At 43.7% G+C, this 27,352-nt stretch overlaps 1 protein-coding gene across 2 annotated transcripts in view; it reads right to left on the bottom strand.

Annotated features, from left to right (window-relative positions):
* GPD1L (glycerol-3-phosphate dehydrogenase 1 like) overlaps window positions 1–27,352 on the bottom strand; it is a 76,202-nt gene that overhangs the window by 11,975 nt on the left and 36,875 nt on the right. For both annotated transcript variants that reach the window (XM_007524047.3, XM_060180488.1), the window contains exons 4-7: window positions 25,203–25,341; window positions 18,306–18,418; window positions 8,538–8,771; window positions 7,964–8,070 (exon numbers count right to left, since the gene is read on the bottom strand). In XM_007524047.3, coding sequence (XP_007524109.1) covers window positions 7,964–8,070; window positions 8,538–8,771; window positions 18,306–18,418; window positions 25,203–25,341 — 593 coding nt within the window. The remainder of the gene's footprint in view (window positions 1–7,963; window positions 8,071–8,537; window positions 8,772–18,305; window positions 18,419–25,202; window positions 25,342–27,352) is intronic.

Raw genomic sequence — 27,352 nt, 5'->3', positions numbered from 1 at the left:
CGCGCATGTGTGCTTAACCCGCTGCCCTACGGCCTGCCCCCCCCCACAATCTTAACCCTGCCATTAGTCCCCACCCACAGGGGTGGAGGAAGCTTCCCAAGTGGTGAAGCATCTCTGCAGGTGTCTTTCTGTCTCTCTCCGTCTCCCATCATTTACTTACTTACTTATTTATTTTTGCCTCCAGGGTTATCACTGGGGCTCAGTGCCTACACTATGAATCTACTGCTCCTGCGGCCATTTTTTCAAATAGCACAGAGAGAAATTGAGAGAGGAGGGGAAGATAGAGAGGGAGAGAGAAAGATAGATACCTGCTGACCTGCGTTTCACTGTGTGAAGTGACCTCCCTGCAGGTGGTGAGCCAGAACTCGAACCAGGATGCTTGCATGGGTCCTTGCGCTTTATACTATATGTGCCTAACCCAGTGTGCCACCACCCAGCCCCCATTTCCCATCCTTTATAGAGGAGGGAGAAAGAGAGGAAGAAAGAAAGGAGAGGGAAGGGAAGTGGCTGCCAGGAACCATGGAGTTAAGTACACAGCCTAGTATTAACTCTGGTGGAAAAAAAAAAAACAAATAACACAGACTGGTGGCAGCAGGGATTGGTGAAAACAGTTAAAAGATCGAAGATTACAATGCTAATCTAAGTCCCAGTGGGTAAGATACAGCATGAGACTACAGTTAATAGGACTACAGAGGGATATATATGGGCAAGAGAACAGCAGACCTTAATGATGGCTCTTTCGCTAACTAACAGGCCACCTCATCTCCCTGGGCCCTAGTCAGGGAATCCTGGAATTCCCACACAGAACTCTAGAACTCTAATAGATCCCTCTCTCCACTGTCACCGGTCATCTCACCAGGAATAACATAATGGGCTCCTATGTGGGCCCCTACAGGATCTTGCCATCAAAGTGGATCAACAATGGTAGGGACTGCCTTATTCGCGGAAGGAAAGCTGAACTAAAATCCTCGACCACTCGAGGAAGATGGGTCTGACAATGGATGCAGCCTAGAACACTCCTAGCTACGATCACAAAATGTGAGCTCAGACCTACAGGGATCCAGAGGTTACACAGGTTCCTGCACTGAATACAGACCCCAGATCGATGGGGTGTTGTTAAAATTTGGAGGCTCCAGCTGGCCGGGCTAGCTTCACGGGCTTCACATAGGTAACAGAGATGACCAGAGACATACGGCTGGGCAGGGAAGCTGTATTTCTTTATTCAGGAACAACGATTCATAAACTAAACCAAACTAATCACCAGACAGAACTCTGCTGCTTCTTTCCCCCCGCTGCGGCGCCAAGCACTTTCTCTAACTCTCCAACTCTGGAACTCTGGAACTCTCTCGGGGTTCCTTGGGGCGGGGCCAATCGGGCCCGCGACTAACTGGACTGATCCAATTCTCTTGGCGGGGGAGAACTAGAACAACCCAATGTAAAGCATACAACAATTCCCCCTTTTCTTTTTAACTAAATGACTACAGTATCAAGGGTGTGAGGTGAACAGAAACCTATATCGTACAGGCAATTAAAAAAAAAGAAACTGGCACAAACATGGAGAAACATGCAAGCAAGTAACAAGAACCAGTGTGCTGCCAAGGGAAGGCCTGAGGGGGCCTTTTTTGCCTCTGTGGGCAAAACTTTATCAGCTTAAAAAAAAACATTTCTTGCCTCTGGGGGGTGTACTTGCCTCAACGGGCATTTGCTTGGGGGCGGGGAACGGCCTAGAGTCCCAAAGGCAGCTGGCTGCAATTTACTTACTATGAAATAAAACTTGTTATTAGCATCTTTAAAACCTTTTGTTACACCCATTCAAGATGGAGACACACCCTAGGTGTGCACAGGAAAGGAAACCTCAGGCATGAGAATAATTAGCATAGCCATTGTGCGATCTACCATTTCTAATAGAGAAGGTAATGGAGAGTTTTACATATCAACAAGTCTATTTAACCTTTTGTTTAGACCAACTTAGTTAAAATATATTGCTTGTTAACTAATTTTTACCTCAGACTTTAAATGTAAGTTAATTTTATCTTTATGAGAATTACGTTGAAAACGTTTTTCATTTAACTTTGACTAGTAAGAATTTAGCCTTAAAGTTAGTTTACCAAACTTTAAACATACACATAAACATGGTCATTAATACACAAGGAGAGAAACCTTGGTTACGAAGACATGTCATTTTAAACACGAATTTAAATATGTACTGTCTTAGTTGTTGGGGGGGGGGGTGCGTTGTCCAGTGGTGGTCTCTTGGGCATCTTCACTTCTAGGAATCGCAGGTTGCAATCTCTGTACAAATCTCTGTGTACTCCAGCTTGTCTGCCTTCAGACCGGAGCTAAGGATCTCTGCCAGGATGTCCAGTTTCGGCAAGGAGCCCGGGGGTCCGGGAGGTCCGGGATCATTCCAGAATTCATAGCAAGAGGGCGGGCGGGCCAGCTTTGTAGAAGGCGTGGGCCTAGGTGCCCAAGGGTGGCGGCCATGATAGGCCGCCGCGGCCCTGCCCCATGGCCCTGTCATGTCTGCTGCCCTGCTCGCAGTGGCCGAGCAGCGTGGAGGGATCACGCGTCCAGTGCCCTGTGCCACGCGGTGGAGAGCCGGCTCCTGTGGGCTGGCCTGCGTGCTGGCATTGGGCTCCTGTGTGGTGGCATCGGGCTCCTGCGTGTTGGCATTGGGCTCTTGCGTGCTGGCATCGGGCTCCTGTGTGGTGGCATTGGGCTCCTGTATGGTGGCATCGGGCTCCTGTGTGGTGGCATCGGGCTCCTGCGTGCTGGCGTCAGCCTCCTGCGGGCTGTGGGGCTGCAGGCGCGGTGTGCGGGGTTGTCTGGGCGCAGCCGGCTGGCTGGCTGTTTAACCAGGTGGAAACAGCAGCTCCGCGCCTCGCCTCCCGCCCGCTGGCTATTCCCGCTGGCTGTTCTGAGTTTGCCCGAGCGAGTGGAAACCACAGAGTGGTCCAGAGATAAATGTTCCAGAAACAGCAAAACAGTCTCGTGAAGAAAGAGCAGAGGCCTTTGGAGATCTCTTCACAAGCAGAAGAGAAGGCCATAGTACATAGGTAGCCAAATTGTCTTAACTTATCTGAGAGATGCGCAGGTCAGGTCCACGTGGGCGCCATTTGTTGTTAAAAATTCGGAGGCTCTAGCTGGCCAAGCTAGCTTCACGGGCGGGTAACAGAGACGACCAGAGACATACGGCTGGGCAGGGAAGCTGTATTTCTTTATTAAGGAACAACGATTCATAAACTAAACCAAACTAATCACCAGACAGAACTCTGCTGCCTCTTTCCCCCCGCGGCGGCGCCAAGCACTTTCTCTAACTCTCCAACTCTGGAACTCTGGAACTCTGGAACTCTCTCGGGGTTCCTTGGGGCGGGGCCAAGTGGGCCCGCGACTAACTGGACTGATCCAATTCTCTTGGCGGGGGAGAACTAGAACAACCCAATGTAAAGCATACAACAATGGGGCTTACAGTTAATTGTATTTTTAAAATTAAAAAATTAAAAGTATTTAGATACTTTTCCCAGATTTGGGAGCTATTCTCTTCCCTGATCCAGCTTGCTAGTCCTATTTCCAACCCTGACACCATCTCCCCAGGTAATACCTTTGGCCCGCCTGCATGTTAGCTGTCAGGCTCAGGTAAAACAGTAAAGTCACGGGCCCCTTGGAATATACCTAAAATAGACCTACTAACTTTTTCCAAAATGGAAACTTCAAACCTCATCTGCTATATTCTTGCCTTTAGGTTCCTAATTATTAAACAATTTGTTCTGTTTTTATATCTTAATGCTCTTTCAGACACCAAGTTGCATATGATACTATGATACCAACCTGACTCCCCCGGGGAGATGATCTCACAAATGTACCCTGGAACCCCATCTTTCCAGAGCCCTGCCCCACTAAGGAAAGACAGAAATAGTCTGGGAATATAGATTAACTTGCCAACACCCATGTCCAACGGAGAAGCAATTACAGAAGCCAGGTTGTCCACCTTCTGCACCCCATAATGATCCTGGGTTCATACTCCCAGAGAGGTAAAGAATAGGAAAGCTTCCAGTGGAGGGGATGGGATATGGAACTCTGGTGGTGGTAAATGTGTGGAATCTTACCCCTCTTATCCTATGGTTTTGTCAATATTTTCTATTTTTTATTTTATAAACAAATTAAATAAAAATAATATACTTAGGTCATATATTTGAAAGTTGCTAAGAGAATAGATCTTCAAAGTTCTCATCACAAGGAAAAAAATTAACTATGGGCAGTGGTGTTATCTAGATTAATGGTAGTCATCATTTTGCAACATATCAACAACAAATTATCACGTTATATGCCCAAAACTAATATAATGAATGGTATTTGTCAATACCCACCCACCCCAAAGAAAGTCTCTAGGCACAGACTTCAAGTGATAGCCTTAAAAGAGCATATTTTTATAAACCACTGTTAAATCACTAATAACAGAAAGAGATGATTTAAAAAAATGAACAGTGCAGGGCTGGGGAGAAGAATATAACAGTTATGCAAAAAAGACTTGCAAGCCTGAGGCTCCCACATCCCAGGTCAATCTACTCCCATTATAAGCCAGAGCTGAGGGGAGTCAGGCTGTAGCGCAGCGGGTTAAGCGCAGGTGGTGCAAAGCACAAGGACCGGCAGAAGGATCCCGGTTCGAACCCCGGCTCCCCACCTGCAGGGGAGTCGCTTCATAGGCGGTGAAGCAGGTCTGCAGGTGTCTGTCTTTCTCTCCTCCTCTCTGTCTTCCCCTCCTCTCTCCATTTCTCTCTGTCCTATCCAACAACGGCAACAACAATAATAACTACAACAATAAAACAACAAGGGCAACAAAAGGGAATAAATAAATAAAATTTTAAAAAATAATAAAAAAAAAAATAAGCCAGAGCTGAGCAGTGCCCTGGTAAAGTAATAATAAGAATAGTAACAATAATCACTGCAACAAACAAGCAGAAACCTCTCCTCTAGTGAAGAAAACCACAGGACAGAACGACATGTGGCTCTCAAGTCCATCAGACACCGGCACTGAGACCTGAACTTTAAAGCTGCTGGTGTTTAGGGTAAAGCTTAGGGTTCATTCTTCACTGTTTTCCTTTTAAACCCAAAGCATCATCCCCCTACTACAAATGTTATTACTGCTATTTTAGATAGAGACAGAGGTAGGGAGAGAGAGAGAGATACTACAGCACTAAAGCTTCCTTCAAGCCCCAGAACAGGCCAGGCTTGGCCCTGGGCTGCACACATGACCCAAGTGAGCTATTTTGCCACTCCTCTCCCTGCTGCACCATTTCAATACAAAAAAACCCATCCCTGACCCAGGTTCAAGCCCAGCCCCCATGACACTGAAGAGAGTTTTGGTGCTGTGGTCTCTTTGACTTTCTGCCTTTGCCACTAAAAAAAAAGGAATAAATATAAATAAAACTATGTTTATGTAGTAAGCCCACAGGACATGAGCAGTGTGACTACACCAGCAATCAGCAAACCTCAGCTTAGAAACCAAAACATGTCCTGTGACCTGTTTTTGCAGTGCTTGTAAGTTAAGAATTATTCTCACATTTTTAAAGTGCAGAAAGAAAGAAAGAAAGAAAGAAAGAAAGAAAGAAAGAAAGGAAAGAAAAGAGAGGAAGGCCAGGCAGTGGTGTTCCTGGTTAAGCACTTGTATTACAGTGCACAAGAACCCAGGTTCTAGCCTCTAGCCCCCACTTGCAGGGGGAAAGCTTAATGAGTGGTGAAGCAGGGCTGCAGGTCTCTCTCTCTCTCCTCTTTCCCTTTATCTCCCCTCCTCTCTCAATTTCTGCCTTTACCCAGTAAAAAAAGAAAGAGAAATATATGACAGACCCTATGTGCTTTTTTTTTTTTTAAATAGAAAAAGATTTCTGATCACTGGCCTAAGTTAAAATCAGGCAAGTTATTTGTGACAGGAGAAAATAGAAGAAGATTTCTCTGAGGAAAGGTACAAGCAGCCTGCAGGGTGACGAGGATTCAAAAAGCACTAAGGAGCAGCCCCGTGAGCAGGAGGACATGCACAAAGGAGTCTGAGCATGACAGTATTTGGGGCTGAGAGTGGTTTGCTTTAACTAAAGAAGGTCATGCAGAGTAATAGGACACAGTGTTAGAAATCAAGCTGGTACTGGACAGGGCTGCCTCCAACCTGAAGAGGTGAACTTTGTTCTGAGAACAGAGACCTCAGAGTTAGAACTGAAAACAAAGGAAACAAGGCAGTCCATCTGGTCTACCAGTTTCTTTTGTTCATAGAAAGGTGGGCGCAGAACAGCTGAAAATGGGACCTGCCCTTCTGTTCACTGATCCCTTTGTAGCAGTGGAGAAAAGAAACAATAGGAGAGATAAACAGAGGAAGGCAGAATAGTGGCAACTGAAATGAAATTAAAAAAGGGAAATCAAGTACAGGGAGAGTAGCCATTTTGAGAAATAGCCCAGTGGCAGGAAACATTCCCCCCCCCCACACACACACACACACACACTCCAGCCTGGGAGACAAGTGGTGTCCTTCCAATCCAGTAATGACCTCATTAAGTATACACACGGCCTGTTCAATTTTAAGTCAGAAGCCAGAAAATGGGACATGACTGAGGGGAAGAGGCTTCTGCTCAGAGTTGAATTTGACCTGCTTGATTACACCTGCTTTATAAGACAGTCAGGTTCTGATCCCAGAATCCCAGGTCCAGTCCACATCTGCTGGGAATTAAATGATGAATGCAGACTCATTGTCCCACCAAATTGTCAGTCTGTGGCATCCTATCAAAAGCACCACTTGGAAGTACACAGACAGCACTGTAAAGCTATGACGGGGGCTTTCTCAGCATCAGCAAATACCCAGGTACTTTTAAAACCAAATTCTTGATAAATATTTAATGGTCTTTAACACAGCCCGACCACATTCAAATCCATCACTGTCTGCTGTTAAGTACATCAGGAAAACCATGCATGTCAGGGGTGTTTTCCTTTTAGTCACAATTTAAAGTTAATTCTCCTCCTCTGGAGACTTGTTTATGAATTCCATCTCTGCCTGGCTGATTTTGAAAGCCATTTCAGAAAAATAAAACGTAAATTACAGAAGGGAGACAAATGCCCTGTCCTCTCTCATTTTCAGCCCTGAAAAGGGAGCTCTAGGTTGATCAATGCACTTGGGTGAAAAGAGAAGAGCTGTGTATAGCCTGAGGTGAAGATGCCTGGCTGGGAGATGTGGACATTGCAATGATTTGAAGAGGACAAAGGGAGTGACTGACAGACAAACCCTCCTTTGGCTCAGGCCCAGCTGGAGGAATGAAAACAGCTCCCCAGCTCCCTTGAAATAGTACAGAAGCATTAAGGGTACAGAGAATTTGTTGCAGGAGGATGCACTTGGTGGTGTATTTGGTATCTGGAGTCAGAGGGAAGATGAAGGGTTTTAGGACAGGAAGTGGCCTAAGAGAGGGTGGGAAGCTTTTGTGGTGCCCTGGGGCTTCCTCCCTTGACTGGTGGCAGATCAAACTGACCTGAACCCACCTTTATTATGTGAACTGCCCACATGGGCAGCAAAAGCTGGCTGCATCCTTCTGTCCACATGCCTAGTAGGTACAGTTCACCAAACCTTAACACAGTACCTTCTAGAATTAGAAGTCTGGCATGACTTGTTCTTCCTAATTTCCTGAATTAGTTGATATTTTATGGAGATGATATGTCTCTTTATAAAATCTCTTCCTCTCTCTCTTATATTGAACACCTAGCAGGACAAGTTTAAATATCAAATTCCTACTTTATCTTCTTTTAGAACCTTCTTCCTGCAGTTGAGCAGGAAGTGTACTGGTTGTGTACTTTGCATAAAGATGTGTTCAGGTCAGGGAGCACTTGCAGGGCAAGGCACACTTGCCAGGCAGTTGTGCTCACGCACACTGGGCTGGGTCACACGGGTATGGGATGAGGAGCCTTTCTCTGGGGCCATGAATGGGGGACTTACTTGTCAAGCAGCCCCTTCTGCTTGAGGATGCGGTACACTTCAGCAGAAGTCTGCGGTCCCTGGAGCTTCTGCCCATTCAGCATCTCCCTCTCCAGCTCTTCAATAGTCTGAAAAGCAAAGGATGAAAGAGAAAGCTAAGGGGTTGGGTGATGGCACATCTAGTTGAGTGCATGTTATCATGAGCAGGTGGATCCAAATTCAAGTCCCTGGTCCTCACCTACAGGTGAGAACCTTCATCAGTGGTGAGGCACTGCAGGAGTATTTCTCCCTTTCTCTATCCTTCCCATACCTTTCAATCTCTGTCTTAGAAAAGGAAGGAAGGAAGGAAGGAAGGAAGGAAGGAAGGAAGGAAGGAAGGAAAGAAGGAAGAAGACTAGAGAGGCAGAGAGGGGAGCAGCAATCCTTATCTACAGGCCAAGGAAGAAGGACTTAGGTGAAGCAATGAGTCACCAAAATGATCCCAGAAAACAGCGAGTGCTTATGTCTGCTTCTGCTGGGCTGAGCAGCTCAAGCCAGCCCTGGGGAGTCCAGCAAAGGGAAGGGGGCCCAGCTGGGGTAGACTGGTCAGGGTTACCTTTCCCGTTTTGGCAAATGCTTCAGCCACCCTGCGGTTCCGGCCCCCATAGCAGGTGGTGATGAGGTCAGCTACGCCGCAGCTCTCCAGGAAGGTGGCTGTGGACACCTGGCCCTTGCAGAAGATCCTGGCGAAAGCAATCATCTCCATGAGCCCCAGACGGATGACAGCAGCTTTGGTGTTGTCTCCGCAGCACAGGCCATCGCTGAAGCCGGCTCCCACTGCCACGATGTTCTGTGAAGGGGAGCCACAAGTCCTTGTGATAACAACTTTCAAGTTCTACTCTCTTGGCAACTTTCAAATAAATGATCAAGTATTGTTAACTGCAGTACCCATGTTGAATATTGCATTCCCATAACTTATAATTGCAAGTTGAATATAATTTGGATGCTTTCATTAACCCCTAGCAGCCACCAGTCTGTTATTTATTGCTGGGGTTAGATACCTACAGGGCTTCACTGCTCCCAGCAGCCACTTTTCCTCGATTTATTTCCCTTTCTTTCTTTCTTTCTTCCTTTCTTTTTTCTCTTTATTTTATTTTATTTATTTATTTCCTTTTGTTGCCCTTGTTGTTGTTGTTGTAGTTATTATTGTTGTTATTGATGTTGTTGGATAGGACAGAGAGAAATGGAGAGAGGAGGGGAAGACAGAGAAGGGGAGAGAAAGACAGGCACCTGCAGACCTACTTCACCACTTGTGAAGCGACTCCCCTGCAGGTGGGGAGCCAGGGGCTTGAACTGGGATCCTTGCACCAGTCCTTGTGCTTTGTGCCACTTGCGCTTAACCCGCTGTGCTACAGCCCAACTCCCCCCCCCTTTTTTAATAGAGGATGGGAGACAGGGAAAGAGAGAGGGAGGGAGTGAGAGAGAAAGAGAGAGAGAGAGAGAGAGAGAGAGAGAGATTTTCAGCTCCTTTCCTGCAGGTGGGGACACAAGAGATTGAACTAGGACTAGATAGGCACACAGACTGCCTGTGAAAATGCACTGGCTCACACACAACCCTGGGTTCAGCTCGTACACCCTGTTGATTCTACGTTTCTATTTAAGGGTCAAAGAGCCCAGATCCAAAGCCAGCAGGAGACAGAGGCTGAGCATCAGCGAGGCAATGACAACAGTCACTATATTCACAAGCCTCCTCTGACTAGATGCTGTTAAATACTGGTCTTAAGAGATTATTTTGCCTTTCTATTAAATTAAAAAAATTTATTATGATAGAGACAAAGAGAAATGGGGGGGATGGGCAGGAGGGAGACCTGCAGCCTCTTCCGCTGCTTGTGAAGTTCCCTGCAGGTGGGGAGCTAGGGCTTGAACCCAGGTCCTTGCACATGACAACTTGTGTGCTTTATTGGTTGTTTCACAATCCTGTATTTTTTTTGTAATCAATGTTTTGTTCATCTATAACAATAAATCAGGAAAGAGCACAAATCCTAAGCACATAACCTCATGGATATTTGCCAACTAAACACGCCCACAAAACCAGTGCCTGCTCAAAAAACTAATCAGTTCTCAGAAAGTCCTTTCAGCCCCCCTTCCAGTTCCTTGTGCTCCCTGGCCTCCAAAGGACAGGTATTCTCTTAGCTCCCAACAGCACAGATTCACTTTACCCCTCTTTATACTGGATGTCAACAACAAAAAAATACATTATCTTTTCCTTTCTTTCTTTCTTCCTCTTCTTTTTTTTTTTACTTATTTTTATTGGATACAGACAGAAATCAGGAGGGATGGGGGAGATAGGGAGAGAAAGAGAGACACCTGCAGTACTGCTTCACCACTCATGAAAACTCCCTCCTGCATATGGGGATCAAGGGCTTAATTAAGCCCAGGTCTCTGTGCACTATAACATTATCTATTAATTTGTGCCTTGCTTCTCAGTTTGGCATCACATATGTGATATTTAGTGCTCACTTTGCAGACAACACATTTAGTTCAATTTCTGCATATTACTGCACGTGTGTGGCTGTAGTGCAGTGTACATCTCCATTCTTCTCCTGGGTAGTGGTGAAGTCATTACAGACCCAACGGCTTCGGATGCCCTGGTGCCTGTTGTGGTGGCCGTGTGCAGGCACTTCACTGGGTACATACCCACGAGTGGAACTGCTGCTGGTCACCGGGGCTACAGTATATTCAGAAGCTTGTTTTATTTAGGAATCCCTAAGATGAGTGTGTTTGGGGCCCTTGTTCTATGCACAGCATGCCCTCACAAACAGACTTGCCTCTTCAGAACTTGATCGTCTCAAACTAAGGCCAACTGCCATGATTTTGTAAACAACGCTGCACCACACGTGGGCACATGCTTACTGTCAGTTATATACTGTCTCTGACTGCCTTTGTGCTGTGTGTAGAGCACAGTCATTGCCAGGGATCAAGTAGCCCCACGAAGCCACAACACAGCCTATCTGGCCCTTACAGAAAAAGGCTGGTTGGCCCCTGGCCTAGCAAAAATAAATGTTGTGCACAAATAATTATAGTGCATGGAAGAAAGTGGCATTCCATAGAGGTGCTGAGAAATCTGACTTCATCTCAACCTACATACTGAGCTTACAGTGTGGGAGATCCTACAAGGGGTCCTGGAAGGACAGGACAATGCCTTGGAGAGGTAGGAAGCCCCTGAAGGAGAGATGCAAAGGTAGAATCAGACACAGAGTTAGTTCTCAAGGACTTAATATTGCAGCAGAGGAAAAGAGACAATGAAGCACATCATGAGACAGAAGGAAGAGAGAGCAGAGACGGTGACAAGTGGTGGGATATACAGCAAGGAAGGCTGCATGGAGGAGGTGGCATCTGAGTTGGGCTACAAGTCATATGTAGAACCAATCAACCATGTCTGATGAGTAATGCCTATGTGGTAGCATGGGACAAGGGGCATCAATTTGGAACTTTAGTGGCACACCCAACCCAGGGCAACCTGGCCTTTTGACTTTACCAACTTCTTCATCAAGAATAACACTCACTGTGAAATAAAATGTAAGTATTCTGACTCGGTCTAAACATACTAGCATTTCCTTTCCACAACACCTATTGATTACATATGGATTTTTGGCTTAAGAATTTTTTTTTTTTTTTTTTGGACAAAGAAAGAAATTGAGAGGGGAGATGGAGGAGAAAGAGAGATACCTGCAGCTCTGCTTCACCATTTGTGAAGCTCTCCCCCTACAGGTGGGGACTAGGGGCTTGAACCCAGGTCCTGGTACACTGTAGTGTGTGTGATTAACTAGGTGCACCACTGCCTTGCCCCTGTGCCTTGAAAGATCTTGAAGCATGAAGCTAGTTGGTAACATTTGAGAAATACATTAAAATATAACCCAGGCAATTTTTTTCCTAAAAAAAAAAAATTAAGTCTTACTAATGACAGAGAATGCCTTAAGACATTAGGTCTTTAAATTATGAGGGCGGAGATGAAAAATGGAATGTGTTGGGGGAGAAAAACGCCTTCTCTGGCCGATAAACAGTTCCTGAGAAAATGCATCAAATTGCATTGATGTAACCAGGCTCAGTCTGAGAAACAGATTTGCTCATTTAGACGACATAGGTGTCGATAGGAATGAACTCTTGGTCACTGGAAGCTTCCAAACAGAATCTGTAGGCATGAACCCTGAGCTTCAAAGCAGCGTTTCTTGTTTTGCATGAGAGGAGGGAATGAGGGTACCCACAGTCTGATGGCTTCCATCACTGTTTGCCCCTCTGTGATCCCTTCTCTGCAGGGCAGGCAGGTAGCAGGAGATGAATGTAGGGTAAGCGCCTCCTTTTTAGAGGAGTTCAGCCCCTAACCCCATTTAATCACCTTATGATGGATCTGGAAATCCTTACTCTCTCCCCTCCACCACTTATCCTTGTCAAAGGAGAACAAACACACGGAGCCCCTCAGAATGTGTTTCAATAGCATCCGAGCAGATGTCCTCCGAGATTGCTCAGCTGTGAAAGTTATCATTACCCACTGTGCATTTAAATCTGCTCTAAACTATTCTGGGGCTAAAAATACCGTAATTTCCGGATGACAGACAAGCTGAAGCCCTGCCCCATTTCCTGGGAACGGCCATACTCAGAGGCCATCACACCCTGCAGGGCCATTGCTGCTATTCTGAATCAGGCGGGTTGTGCAGGGCTCCACTCTTACCACTCTTGTCCTTCCACATGAATATACAAGAGAATAGCCATGATACACACACACACACACACACACACAACTAAACATTTTGCAAAAAACTCTCACCATCTAGGAAAAATGGCCCCACTGAAGCCCAAGTTTCGTCATTTTCTTTCATTTCATTATTTTAAAAAATATATTAAAGATTTTAGAAAGTATTTTATTTATATTTGAGAGAGATTCAGAGAGAGAAACACCAGAGCACTGCTCTGGCTTATGGTGGTGCGGGGGAACTTGGAACTTTGGAGCCTCAGGCATGACAGTCTCTTCACATAACCACTATGCTATCTACCTCTGCCCAAAAATATTTTATTTATTTCATTTTAATGAAAGAGAGGTACAGAGAAAAAGACAGAGACCAGAGCATCGTGCTGAGTTCTGGCTGCATAACCATTATATTCTCTCCCCCGCCTTCATTTCATTATTGTTATTTTTAACCAGAGTACTCCTTAACTCTGGCTTATGGTAGTCATTTTTCTTTATTCTCACCAAAAAAAAAAAAAAAAGAAGGTTATGCTGTGGTCTCTAACTATTAAAAAAAATCTTTTACGTGAGAGACACAGGAATGGGGAGGTAGAGAGGGAGAAAGAGAGACAACTGCAGCATCGCTCCACCACGCTGTAAACCCCACCCTCGAAGGTGTGTACCAAGGGCTTGAAGTTGGATCCTTGTGCAGTCACTAATTTCCCTTCTTTCCTTCCTTCCTCCATCTCTCTTTTATTGCCACCAAGTTTATTGCTGGGGCTCAGTGACACCACTACAAATCCACTGCTCCCAGTGGCCATTTTTACCCCCCCCCCCCCAATTTTATTGGATAGGAAAAAGAGAAATTGGGGGAGGGGGAGAATGGGAGAGAGGAAGTTAGACACCTGCAGAATGTTTCACTGCTCATAAAGGGCTCAATTCAAACCCAGATCCTTGCACACAATACTATGGGATCCACTGCCTGGCCCCCACCATTTTCTTTTAACCCAACTCTCCATGCAACTCTTCCAGAGACCAGTTCTCAGTGGATTTGACCTAAGTGGACACTGTCTGCATCACAGCAAGTGAGCTCTGATGGCTTGCAGGCTGTCCTGTATCGGGCAGCCTGGCTAAGATGTCTAAGAGGGCTGAGGTCAAGTCCATCCTTGACCTACTTAGCAGGGCACCCTGATAAAAAGCTGCCTCCACTATAATATCATGTCTAATATTTGATGATCCAAAAGAGTAGCTACTAACCACTGAAGCTCACTAAAGAATTGAGTCCTCCTCGCTCATATGGTTGCGCCAGTGGACGAAGGACCTCCAGTCCGGCAACCCAGCGGATGGTGACCACGTCGTGACCCTTACCTGTGAACAGCCATTATCGGGTTGACTGTGTGTTGAGTGAATTGTGTGACCCTTCTATGGCTTCTAAGAATAATTAAAAACGTATTGCTTAGCCCCCCCCAAAAAAGAATTGAGTCCTGAAGCCGGGTGGTGGCACACCTTGTTGAGCACATATGTTACAATGTGCAAAGACCAGGGTTTAAGCCCCTAGTTCCCACCTGCAAGGGGAAAGCTTCATGAGTGGTGAAGCAGTGTCCAGAAGCAGAGGCATCTCTATGTCCTCCGGTCACTCTCAAGTCCTGGCTGTTTCTATTCAATAAGTAAAGATAATAATAATTAAAAAAATAACTGATTCCTTTTTGAAATGGTACTGCTGTGAGTTAGAAACTGAAACTTTCTTGAATGTAAAACATTAATTCCCCAATAAAGAAATAAATTAAAAAAAAAAGAAACTGAAATTTTCAGGGGGTTGGGTGGTAGCACAGTGGGTTAAGTTCACGTGGCACAAAGTGCAAGGATGTGAGACACTGAAATTTTCTTTTCAGGTTTTTAATTAATTCCAGTGTAAACATGAATAGTCACAAATAGCTGGTGGCATATAGCAGTGGCCCTGGCTAGGAATAAAGCCTAAGACTGTGGATCACAGCGTGCTTTATTTTTATTTTTATATTTTTTAGATAGGACAGAGAGAAATTGAACGAGGAAGGGGGAGATAGAAGGGGAGAGAAAGACAGACACCCATAGCACAGCTTCACTACTTGTGAAGCATTTCCTCTGCAAGTGGGGAGCAGGGTTTTGAACCTGGGTCCTTCTGCTTGGTAATACATATGCTTAACCATACAGTGTATTTTATTACAGCAAAACCCTGGAGAGGTTTGAGCTACATACTCAGCAAATAAGGATATTTAACCTCACAGCTGCACAAAGAAATGGCAGGATCTGTGATACAAGACATGGGATTACCCTCATCTGTTTTCATCTTATTCCACAGTATCAGTGCCCTGAGTCTTGGAAAGACAAAAACAAAACAAGAAGCAACTATTTCCAGTCTCCCATGTAGCTATACACTGTTACACAACTAAATGTTGACCATTGAGATGAAGAGTCTGCCCTAAATGACAGGTGCCATGTGGCCTTTGTCCTTTTTTCCTTTTCCTTTTAAAATATTTTATTTATTTAGTGACTAGAGACAGAGAGAAACTGAGATAGAAGAGGGAGGCAGAGAGAGGGAAAGAATGAGAGACATCTACAGCACTGCTTCACCACTCATGAAGCTTCTCCCCTGTAGGTGGGGACCCGAGCCTTGAACCCAGGTCCTTCTTCAGGGTAAGATGTGCTCAACTGAGTGTACCAGAACCTGGCTCCTTTCCTTCCTTCCTCCCTTTCTTTTTCCTGTACCCTGCTGTGTAGAATACTGCCAGGAATGCTGACGATTGATCCTGTTTCAAAGGACAGCCAGGAGAAAGATGATACATGTAATTGGTCCCCACCTGGCCCTGTCACCCACAAAGCACTTTCTGCGATGACAGCAGGCACAAGTCCACTTACAGGCTTCCTGCCACCAAAAAGGAACAGCTATTCTAAGTTCAGACACAGACCAGCATGGGGTCCCATTAGCAGAAGCCTTTCCAGAGCCCTTCATCTAGAATCTTTTTCTCCCCTAGTGGCCTTTGTTCTGGGCAGGATCACCAGCTTCTCCATCCACCACTACAAAAAAAAAAAAAAAAAAAAAAGGGCTTTGAGCAGAGTGGAGCATTGCTGGGCAATTAGGAATTCATGGTACCCCTGCTGTCAAGTGGTCATTAGTTTAATGAAGGACTATTAAAAACACATAAAAATCTCAACCAGTGAAAATAAGCAAAGCAGCCCAAGCCAGCATCTTCAATGTGTAACAAACAGAACGTGCAGGCAGTTGGATGAATGCCCCACATGAGCCCAAAGAAGCAGGAATGTGCACTGCTCCAGAGACCAAGGCTCCACCTGGCTTTAGGTTTTTAAATTCTCACTGTGTAGGGATGACAAACTCTCACACACGTTATATTTATTCTAGATGTGACTTTAAGTTCCAATTTAAAAAGGACATACAGGCCAGGCAGTGGTGCACCTGGTTAAGCACATATAATATGAAGTACAAGGATCCAGGTTTGAGCCCCTGCTCCCCACCTGCAGGGAGATCATTTCACGAGCAGTGAAGCAGGTCTGCAAGTGTCTATCTTTTTTCTCCCTATCTTCCCCTCCCATCTCGATTTCTTTCTGTTCTATCTAATAAAACAGAAAAAAATGTCACCAAGAGCAGTGGCTTTGTAGTGCTGGCACTACACTCCAGAGATAACCCTAGAGGGAAAGAAAAAAAGCACAAATCAGAGAAAGAACCACATCATTTGGACTTGGGTCTCCTAGCATCCAAATTTTAATTTATTTTTCATTTATTTATTTATGAGAGGGAGATGGGGGGGAGAGAAAGAGAAAAAGAGAGAGAGAGAGAAAGAGAGAGAAAACCAGAGCATCACTCTAGCATATGTCGTAACAGGGACTGAACTCAGAACCTCAGGTTCATGGGCCCAATGAGCAACTCAGGCAACTCAGACCACTACTTTTTTTTATTATTATTATCTTTATTGATTGGATAGAGGCAGTCAGAAATCGAGAGGGAAGGAAAGGACAGAGAGGGTGAGAAACAGAGAGACACCTGCATCACTGCTTCACCACTTGTGAAGCTTTCCCCCAGCAGGTGGGGACTGGAGGCTTGAACCGAGGTCCTTGCGCATTTTAACGTGCACTCTACCAGGTGTGCCACCACCCGGACCCCAGACCATTACTTTTGATTTTTGCAATTCTGACCTGACAAAGGAGAGAGACTACCAGATGGTCAAATTTCCACCCTAGGTATTCCAATTTGTGAAAAGCAACTTTTGCTACTCAGAAAGACTCAATGGGGGTATTCCTAGGGAGAGTTTTCCCCTCACTGCTAGAAAGCACCACTAAAGCAGTTCTGCTTTCAAGGAAGGACCAGAAATCAAAGCCCCATTCCCAGGAAGCTGTTTCTGGAGTTAGAATCAATAAAGACCAACACCAAGGCTTTTTTTTCTTTTCTTTTAAAGTATTATTTATTTACTTATTTATTCATTTGTTTGTCTATGTGTATATTAACACGAGACAGAACCAGAGCATCCCTCTAGCACAAGCAACGCTGAGAATCAAACTTAGGACCTCATGCTTTCAAGACCAATGCTCTAGCCACTGCACCAGTTCAAGCCAAGCTGAAGTATCAAGACTTTCAAAGCAGAGGTGGTGTCTGAAGAGTCTGCATCAGATTTGCCTGCCTGAGGTTCCTAGTTTGATACCTGGCACTACAGGTACCAAAGAAGTGCTGTTTGCCTTTCCTTTTATTTCCTGTGAAATTCTTTTTGTCATATGAATAAGTAAAATAATCTTGAATAAATAAGTGCACACAGTAACTCAGGAGGTGAAGCAGTGGATACAGTGTTAGAGTTGTAAGCACGAGGTTCTGAGTTTAATTCCTGGTCTCGTGTGTGCTAGAGTGATGCTCTGGTTCTCTCTGTCACTGATTAATAGACCTTTAAAATAAATAAATATACATAAAAGGCAGAGATGAACAGTGTGGAATTGTACCCCCTGTTATTTTGCAATTTTGTAAATTGCTAAAAAAAAAGACATGATGTGAATCGAAGGGCTGAGAAAACTTTTTAAAAATGCAGAGGTGAACAAGTAAGATGCCCAAGTGCACAAACATCCTTTTCTCTTTCTAAACCAACAGAAGTTGCTTCTTTAATATTACTTTTTCCTAATGGGTACAGATAGAACTATTTTTTAGCAAAGCCTGTCTATAGCAGACTATTTTCTGTTTCATCAACAATCACCACCAACCAAGCAGAGTGGCATAATATAGAGGAAATAAGCAGAGTGGCATAATATAGAGGAAATAAGTTCTTTTTTTCTGTTCCAGATATGTGGAAGAGTGAATAGGATACTTTGCCCCCGTGGGAACCTTAATCTTGCTACTCATGATATTTTCTAAACATTAGTGCTACCCATTTTTCAAAGAGCAGAACACCATGATTCTCTCCACTTTTACAAAGAAGAGCAAACCAGGAAAGAGAGAGGAACTCAAACCACCCAGGAAAGTCTGCAGCAAAGCAGGAAGTGAGAAACAAAGCTCTCAATTCACTATTCTTCCCTGCAGTAATTCCAGAGAACACAGAGCTTATTCTCCAGGATTAGATTAAATAATGCTAACAGCAGCCTGCTTGATTAACTCCTCTGCTGAAGCAGAAAGAATGAGGCTGACTTTACCTTCAGAGCACCACAAAGTTCAACAGTGTCGGCATCATCAACCACGGTGATTCGGAAATTTGGAGTCTGTAGAAGCTCCTTGAAGAGAAGGCCATTCTCCATCACTTTGCTGCCTGTTGAAAGGTTAGAGGAGAGAAAATTAATAAGCATCTCCAGTCTTAATTCTCATATCTCACAACAACTGAAGGTGATTCTTATTACAAAAATAACATCCACTACAGAAAAAACGAAAATTCACAGAAAATAGAAAATTTTTAAATATTCCATGATCCCATCACAGATAATCATGTATGATTTGGGGGCTAGGTGGTAGTGCAGCGAATTAAGTGCACATAGTACAAAGCACAAGGTCCAGCATATGGATCCCATTTCGACACCCGCCCCGGCTTCCCACCTACAGGGAGTCACTTTACAAGCGGTGAAGCAGGTCTGCAGGTGCCTATCTTCCTCTCTCCTTCTCTGTCTTCCCCATATCTCTCAATTCCTTTCTGTCCTATCCAACAACATTGACATCAACAATAACAATAAGGGCAACAAAATGGAAAAAAAATGGCCTCCAGGAGCAGTGGATTCATAGTGCAGCCACCGAGCCCCAGTGATAAGTCTGGAGGCAGAAAAAGGTATGTGATTTTTATAGTCTGCTTTCTCACTTTATGACACAAATAATTTTCAGTGACATGCATTCTACATCATTTATAATGTCTGTTTAGCAGCCTGGGAGGTGGTTCAGTAGACTGACTTGCTGGACTTAAAAACATGAGGTCCTGGATTCGATCTCCAACATCACATGTGCCATAGTGATGCTCTAGTTCTCTCTTTTTCTTTTTTAATCTTTTAAAAAATTATCTTTATTTATTTATTGGATACAGACAGATAGTAGTTGAGAGGGAAGGGGGAGATAGAGAGAAAGAGAGACATGCAGTCCTGCTTCACCACTTGCAAAGCTTTTCCTTTGCAGGTGGGGACCAGAGGCTTGAACCTGGGTCCTTGTGCACTGTAGCATAGTGCACCACCTGGCCCCGTGATGCATTAATTCTCTTCTTCATGCCAATCGATAGACCATTTTTTTTTAAGAAAAAATGTTTGGGGGGGGGGGTAGATAGCATAATGGTTATGAAAACATAAGAGGCTCCAAAGTCCCAGGTTCAATCCCCCACACTACCACAAGCCAGAGCTGAGTAGTGCACTGGTAAAAAAAACAAAAACAAAAAAAAGGAAAAATATTTAGTATTTTACAGTAGGTATTATATTTTATCTATCTCTCTATTGTTTGATATCTAAAAATTGTAGTTTTAAAGCGAAGGAACAGGTTAAACCAACCCTTCCTTGATGTGAGCCACAGAGCTGAGGTTGCCAGGAGTACAAGAATGGGTGTTTTCTTTAACAATTATTTACTCTTCCTTCCTTCATGCCAAGGCTTTGCTGGGGTTTACTGAGACTTGTGTAATGGTACCCAGATGCTGTTTTTCTTTCTGTTTTCCTGATAGAGGGTGTAAGACCAAGGGGGAAGAGACGCCACTATCTAGCTTCACTACTTGTGAAATATCTTCTTTGTATGATGCTCCTGTGGTGCTTGAGTGCAAACCCGAAGTCTTCTCTTCACACAAGGATTATGTGCTCTACCATGGAAGCTGTCCTTCTCTAAGCCCCCACCTTGTCATTTCACATCCCTGCCATCACTCTTTACCTCACCAGATAGAGTCACAGAGGTAACAATAACCCTGGTGGCCATAACATTATTCCTAGTCACAGGCAGTGGTGTGACAAACAGAGAGCTTGGCCACCAGTGATGTGGAAGGGCTGCTTCAAATTCAGATGAAACACAAAACTGTGGGCCAGATGGCAGGTGCACCTGATTAAGTGAATATGTTACCATGCACAAGGACCTGGGTTCAAGCTCCACTTCCCACCTGCAGTGGAGAACCTTCTCGAGTGGTGAAGCAAGTACTGCAGGTGTCTCTCTGTCTTACTCCCTATCTCCCTCTCCCCTCACAATTTCTCTGTCCTGTCAAATCAAGGAGTAAAAAAAAAAGGGGGGGGGAATAATTGCTGGGAGAGTGATGTATTATCTGTGCAGGCAATAAACCTGGTGGAAAGGAGAGGAGAGGAGAGGAAAGAAGGGATGGGAAGGGAATGGAAAAGAAAAAAGAAAAGAAAAGAAAAGAAAAGAAAAGAAAAGAAAAGAAAAGAAAAGAAAAGGAGGGCAGGGATAGATAGCATAATGGTTATGCAGAGGGAGTCTGGCGGTAGCTCAGTGGCTTAAGCGCACATGGCGCAAAGCACAAGGACCGGCGGAAGGATCCCGGTTCGAGCCCCGGCTCCCCATCTGCAGGGGAGTCGCTTCACAAGTGGTGATGTAATTCTGCAGGTGTCTATCTTTCTCTCCTCCTCTCTGTCTTCCCCTCCTCTCTCCATGTCTATCTGTCCTATCCAACAACGAAGACAGACAACAATAATAATTACAACAATAAAGCAACAAAGGCAACAAAAGGAAATAAATTAAAAAAAACTTAATTAAAAAATGGTTATGCAGAGACTCTCATGCCCGAAGATCCAAAGTTCCAGGTTCAATTCCCCACACAACAGAGGGGGGGGGGAGGGAGGGAGGGAGAGAGAGAGAGAGAGAGAGAGAGTAGGAAAGAGGAAAGAGGGACAGAAAGATCACCCTTCTAAATGACATAGTGGGGGTTGTATTGTTAAATGGGAAACTGGGGAATGTTATGCATGTACAAACTATTGTATTTACTGTTGAATGTAAAACATTAATTCCCCAATAAAGAAATAAATTTAAAAAAAAAAAAAGAAAGATCACCCTTCTCGCGAGTTGGGGGGTATAGTTCAGCGGGTTAAGCGCATGTGGTGCAAAGCACAAGGACTGGCATAAGTATCTGAGCTCCTGGCTCCTCACCTGCAGGGGAGTCGCTTCACAAGCACTGAAGCAGGTCTGCAGGTGTCTTTCTCTCTCCCTCTGTCTTCCCCTCCTCCCTCCATTTCTTTCTGTCCTATCCAACAACGACAATAACAATAATAACTACAACAATAAAACATCAAGGGCAACAAAAGGGAATAAATAAATAAAATTAAAAAAGAAAAAGAAAGATCACCCTTCTCAGGGCTGGGGCAGTGGTGCACCAGGTTGAGCGCATGTGTTACATGTTACATTGCCTAAGGACTGGGGTTCAAGCCCCTGGTCCCCACCTGCAGGGGGAAAGCTTCACAAGTGGTGAAGCAGGTCTACTGATGTCTCTCAGTCTTTCTTCCTCACTATCTCTTCCTTCTTGATATCTGGTTGTTGCTATCAAACAAATAAAGATAATAAAATTTTTTTAAAAAAAAAGATCACCCTTCTCTTGCAAACCAGTTTTGAAGGTTACTATTCAGTAAGACTCCTTCAAAGTCTCATTTCAGTCTATGATTCCATAGTTTTTGTTTGTATACTTAGAAGTTCCACAAGGAGCTTAGGCATTCATGACATTTAGCACTATAGCTGATACACAATCGGCTTTGAAAAAGCTTTGTGGATGACAGTATTCAAGAAGTCTTAGAGACTGTGAAGTCAGTTCAAACAATGAAGGGAACTCTTACCACTAGGGGGCACCATAGCTCACCAGGCTGGTTATTTTTTACAACGTTCTGAAAACAATGGCATTTTTAATTCTACAGAAGACTCAGTTGAGCTTAGATTCCTGAACCTAACATGATTAAAAATTAATTGGCTGCTATTGTCGTCAAGAAGGGAAATGGAGGTGACCACAGTTCAAATGATCAAATGGTGACAGAGTTCCTAAGCAACAATTCATAGTCAGGTCTCACCAATGTTGTCTTGCAAGGTAACTTTATCTCCCACACCCTAAGATGCCAGATTCCAAGCTTCACATTAGGGTCCTGCCTCTAGAGTCTTCTCTAACTGGAAACACCCCTTACCCATTCACTATCTTTCATGATACTGACTGACATTTTTTTCCCAGGTGCAGGTCAGTTGTTCCGTAACTTGCCACTTTGTTCTTGTCCGGTATTTCTTTTCTTTTCTTTTTTTGCCTCCAGGATTATTGCTGGGGATAGGGGCTTCACTATGAATCCACTGCTCCTGGCGGCCTTTTTTTTCCATTTTGTTGTTGTTGGATAGGACAGACAGAAACTGAAGAGAAGAGGGAGATAGAGAAGGAGAAAAAAGAGAGACACCTGCAGACCTGCTTCACTGCTTGTGAAGCATCCTACCTGAAGGTGGTGACCTGGGGGGCTCGAATAGGGATCGTTGCGTTTTCTACTATATACATTTAACCCAGTGTGCCACCGCCCAACCCCCTTGTCTGGTATTTCCTCCTGATTAAATTCTGGTTCTAGAAAACAGTTTCGAAAATCGTCACACTGTGTTTTATCTTACTTTCAGCATTTAATTTAAGTCAGTTACTCTTGCCAGCCACATGCCATGCACAGCAGGGGAATGGATGCATGGGGGTAAACAACATAAGCCAGAGGGGAGATTAGCTCCTTTGGACTGGTGTCTTTACAAAGGGAAAAAGAAGAAAAAGCACCCAACTGGAAGCTAGCCTACAACAAACAGTGCTAGCAGTAGTTTTTTTTAAAAAAGTCATAACTGGCATGCTTGTGGTAACCAGTCATTTCTAGCCAACTGGTAAAATGGGTTGGCAATTGGTTATTGGCAAAGAGGACTCAACTGGTACAACTTGGTAACTGTTTCTGACAAAAAAAAAAAAAAAAAGAGCCATTACATAATTTCACAGGATACCTTAAAACCACAGATGGCTAGAATAAAACCTATAATGCAGATAATAAAACCTATAACACACACACACACACACACACACACACACACACACTCACACACACGTGTCTATTTTTTTTTTCTGGGCTATTAAACTTCTCCCAGTGACTCCCTTCAGGAAGAGGGGGTAGATGAGCAAGCACAAAGCTGATTCGACTTTTATGCTTTCTCATATTGGTGTTTTTTTTTGTTTGTTTGTTTTTAACCTGTGTCCATAATACCTTTCTAAATGTCAACAGGATAAGGGCATTTTACTTTTTTTTTTTTTTTATAATTTTTGTGGTATCTCTCCTCCTGAAAAATATTACTTCTCAAAAAAGAAAAAAAGAAGAAAAGTTTTGTGGTCCAGGAGGCAGCATGATGAATGGATAAAGCACCGGACTCTCAAGCATGAGCTCCTAAGTGTCAATCCCCAGTAGCAAATGTACCAGAGTGATGTTATGGTTCTCCTTCTCTCTCTCCTTTCTCAAATAAATAAAACCTTTAAAGAAAGGTTTTCAGTTCCCAGACACATGAGATTGTTAGTGAATCACTCTAGGAGACTGCTCATCAGTGCATAAGGCCCTATGTTCTCTTGACAGCACTGAAAATAAAATAAAATAAAATAAAATAAAATAAAATAAAATAAAATAAAATAAAATAAAGGAGGAAGGGCCAGGTGGTGGTTCACCTGGTTGAGCACACATGTTACAATGCTTAAGGACCCAGGTTTGAGGCCCCAGTCCCCACCTGCAGAGGGAAAGCTCTGTGAATGGTGAAGCAATGCTGTAGGTATCTCTCTGTCTCTCTCCCTCTCTATCACCCCCTTCCCTCTTGATATCTGGCTGTCTCTATCCAATAAATAAAGATAATAATAAATAAATAAATAAATAAAATAAGTAAAGGAGGGGAAAAAAGAATTTTCTCTAACTTGCAGGCATGTTAAATACCAGTATCTACAATTTGCCACATCCCCAGCCTTATTAGAGAACTTGACCACATTCAGAGCTGCCTTTCACAAAGCTGCCAAGATGTAATGATTCACATTGGCAGTGTGTTTGACAAGGATGGAAGCAAGTTCTGTCATGGTAAACAGACTTTCATAAGACACCTGCAAATATAACAATCTTACGTTTATATGAGTCCTTTAATATGGTACCTGGACACTGGAGAATTCCCAAGTCCCTTCTAAAAGAAACAAAAATGTTGGACAGGGGGACAGCATAATGGTTATGCAAACAGACTCATGCCGGAGGCTCCAAGGTTCCAGATTCAATCCCCTGCACCACCACCATAAAGCTGGGCAGTGCTATGGTACCCCCCCCCCCAAAAAAAAAAAAAAAAAAAAAAAAGCAAAAGCAAAAGTTTTCACAACCACAAATCCCAATGTTGTGTAGGAGTGGAACAGTGTTTTTTATTTTAGGATATATGGGAATTAAGTCCTTACTGGGGTTCGGTTTTACCAGTGTGTGCTTGGGAGAGCTACCTTAATCTCTAAGCCTCCATCTCTCCACCCAAAAAAGTGGGGATCATTTCCCATTAATCTTTAGATCTAATTGGAATCCAGTGGGTGGTCAGATAAAGCTGGTGGAAAAAAAGGTAAAGAAGAGGCCCACAAGGTTGCTCATTTTGTTAGAGCATCAAGTTGCATGCCTGAGGCCCCAGATATGGTAAGTTCAGTTCCCTGGCTTATGCTAAAGCTCAGTGGTGCTCTGGTCCTCTCTTCCTCCTCTCATTCCCTGTAAATAAAAAAATACACAGATACACAAATCAGTAAATCTTCAAAAGGTAAAGAAAAGCTAGGTTTCAAAAGTCTTACGAGAGTGCCCACCAATGGAAGTACCCCCTGACTCTTAGAACTAGCAATCCTGAATTTTGAGTCTGTAAGAGAAAACTCATTGTTTGATTATAGAGGCTCAAAGCAGTCTCCTTGGCTTTTGAGACTGGAGGGTATTTAAAAAAATACTTCAACTTCACAGAATGGCTTCTTCGACGAAATCTCCACCTGACTCAACATCCACTTCAAGAATGTTACTGTGGCAGGAAGAGTCCACTGCAAAATGCCAGCAGCAGGAAGTACACACACTAAACTACCACAGGTCCAGGCTCCCGAAGCCCCAGCCAGCCCTCACCAATGGTGGTTTCACAGAACTTCTCTGCAGCCACCTCACTGGCGATGTTGGCTCCCATCAGCACACTGATGTCAATGCCCATCTTCTCTCGGATGATGTCGGAAATGAGTTTCAGCCCCTCTGGCCCCTCGTCTATGCCCTATAAGGAATTTGAAAAGTTAGGGAGGGTACTGTAAAACATTAATTCCCCAATTAAGAAATTTAAAAAAGAAAATAAAAGTTAGGGGGAAACTACCATCAAATAAAAGAAGCATGAGACGGTTTATTAAAAGTAATTTAGGTTCAGACATATAATGGCACAATTTGAAAAAGATCTCTTAGTCAAAAGAGTTACCATCCATGCTGCAAAAGTGCTATCTAAGAATATCAGTCGAGGCTGGTTGGCAGGTGAGTCATCCAGTAAAGCGCATGTTACCATGTGCAAGGACCCAAGTTCAAGTCCCAGGCAATCACATGGAACATCTGCAAGGAGGAAGCTTCACAAACCCTGGAGTGATTCTACTGTTTGTGCTTTGCCTTCTCTCTTCTCTCTCTCTCTCTCTCTCTGTGTCTTTCAAATGTAGAGGGGGAAAAATGGCCATAAGAGTTGGTGAAGTCCTGCAGACACAGAGCTCCAGCAATAACCCTGCCTACCCCACCCCCCAAAAAAGTAACAATAAAATGAAAAGCACATGTACGTGTACCTTTTGTGAAAATGTAACCACCCAGGGTAAGAAAGCAGACCATGAGCACTTGAGTCCCAAGTCTCTCTCTCTCCAAATTCATCCTCCTCTTTCACCCTTGCCACCACAGTGAACCCTTGCCACCACAGTGAACTACTATCCTGAACATTGTGTGTCCTGTTTTTCTTGAACATTTTTCATATGTCATGTATGTATTTCTCTTTTTTAAATTTTATTTATTTTCCCTTTTGTTGCCCTTGTTGTCTTTTTATTGTTGTTGTAGTTATTGTTACTGATGTCGTCATTGTTAGATGGGACAGACAAAAATAGAGAGAGGAGGGGAAGACAGAGAGGGGGAGAGAAAGATAGACACCTGCAGACCTGCTTCATTGCCTGTGAAGCGACTCCTTTGCAGGTGGGGAGCCGGGGACTCAAATCGGGATTCTTATGCTGGTCCTTGTGCTTTGCGCCATGTGCACTTAACCTGGTCATGTATGTATTTCTTATGTCTGTGTTCTGAAAGTCTATCGTACCAAAAGAAATCGTACCATCCTTTGATGAACATTTTGTGTGACAGTCACCACCATCTCCAGGAATGTTCTGAGTCATTCCTGCTGACTACTCTGGAGAATTCATTTATCCCTTTTTTTATTACTGATTGGCTTTTGGGGTTGCTTATAAATATTCTGAAACAGAAGTAGAAACTAGGGAGGATCAATTTCCCTGTGAATGCAAACTTCTAGTGATTTCCACTGCAAGCTGGGACTTGAAACACTCTTCCTTGGTAATGCAGACTCTGCCCCTGACAGTCTGGTGATGTTTGTGAATTCATTCTTGGCATTTCATAAACATAAAACAAAATATATAAGATTGCCCAGGAAACAATGACATTGAGATATAGATAGCAAAAAAGTCACAAAAACAAAATTTGTGATAGTTATATGTGCTATTTTTTTAATTAGAAAAAGGTTTTGTGGCCTAGGAGGTAGTGCAGTAGATACTTTGTTAAACCCCTAAACATGAGATCCTGAGTTTGATCCCTGATAACACATGTTCCAGAGTGATGCTTTGCTTCTCTCTCCTGTTCTCAAAAATAAATAAATTTTTAAAAAATGTCATGATGGGTATATATACTTTTTTAATGTCATGCTAGGTCTAACAGCAAAAATTCCAAGTCATAGAGATAATAATACCATGAGATAAGTGAAGCCATTCTAAAGTGATGTGAAAAGTGTAAAGTACCATCCCATTTATTGGCTTTCAAAAACAGGCAGTGATTTGACATATATGTTACATGAACAGTTAAATATATGTGTGTATGCATGTGAAGTGAAAATATTTATGATTTCTATTGACAACAAGGTTACAGGTTCTGCTGATGCTAGTGGCTCAGGCTTATGACCCATATTCATAAATTTAAACCAGTTAAGAGGTTAAAATAAATACAAGGAGACTCCTCCATACACACATTTAAGTCTATCTTCCTGA

Source organism: Erinaceus europaeus, chromosome 21 (assembly GCF_950295315.1).
Source record: "Erinaceus europaeus chromosome 21, mEriEur2.1, whole genome shotgun sequence".
Lineage (NCBI taxonomy): Eukaryota > Metazoa > Chordata > Mammalia > Eulipotyphla > Erinaceidae > Erinaceus > Erinaceus europaeus.
The sequence above is the reverse complement of the archived record's forward strand: the minus strand, read 5'-3'. Positions and strand labels throughout refer to the sequence as shown.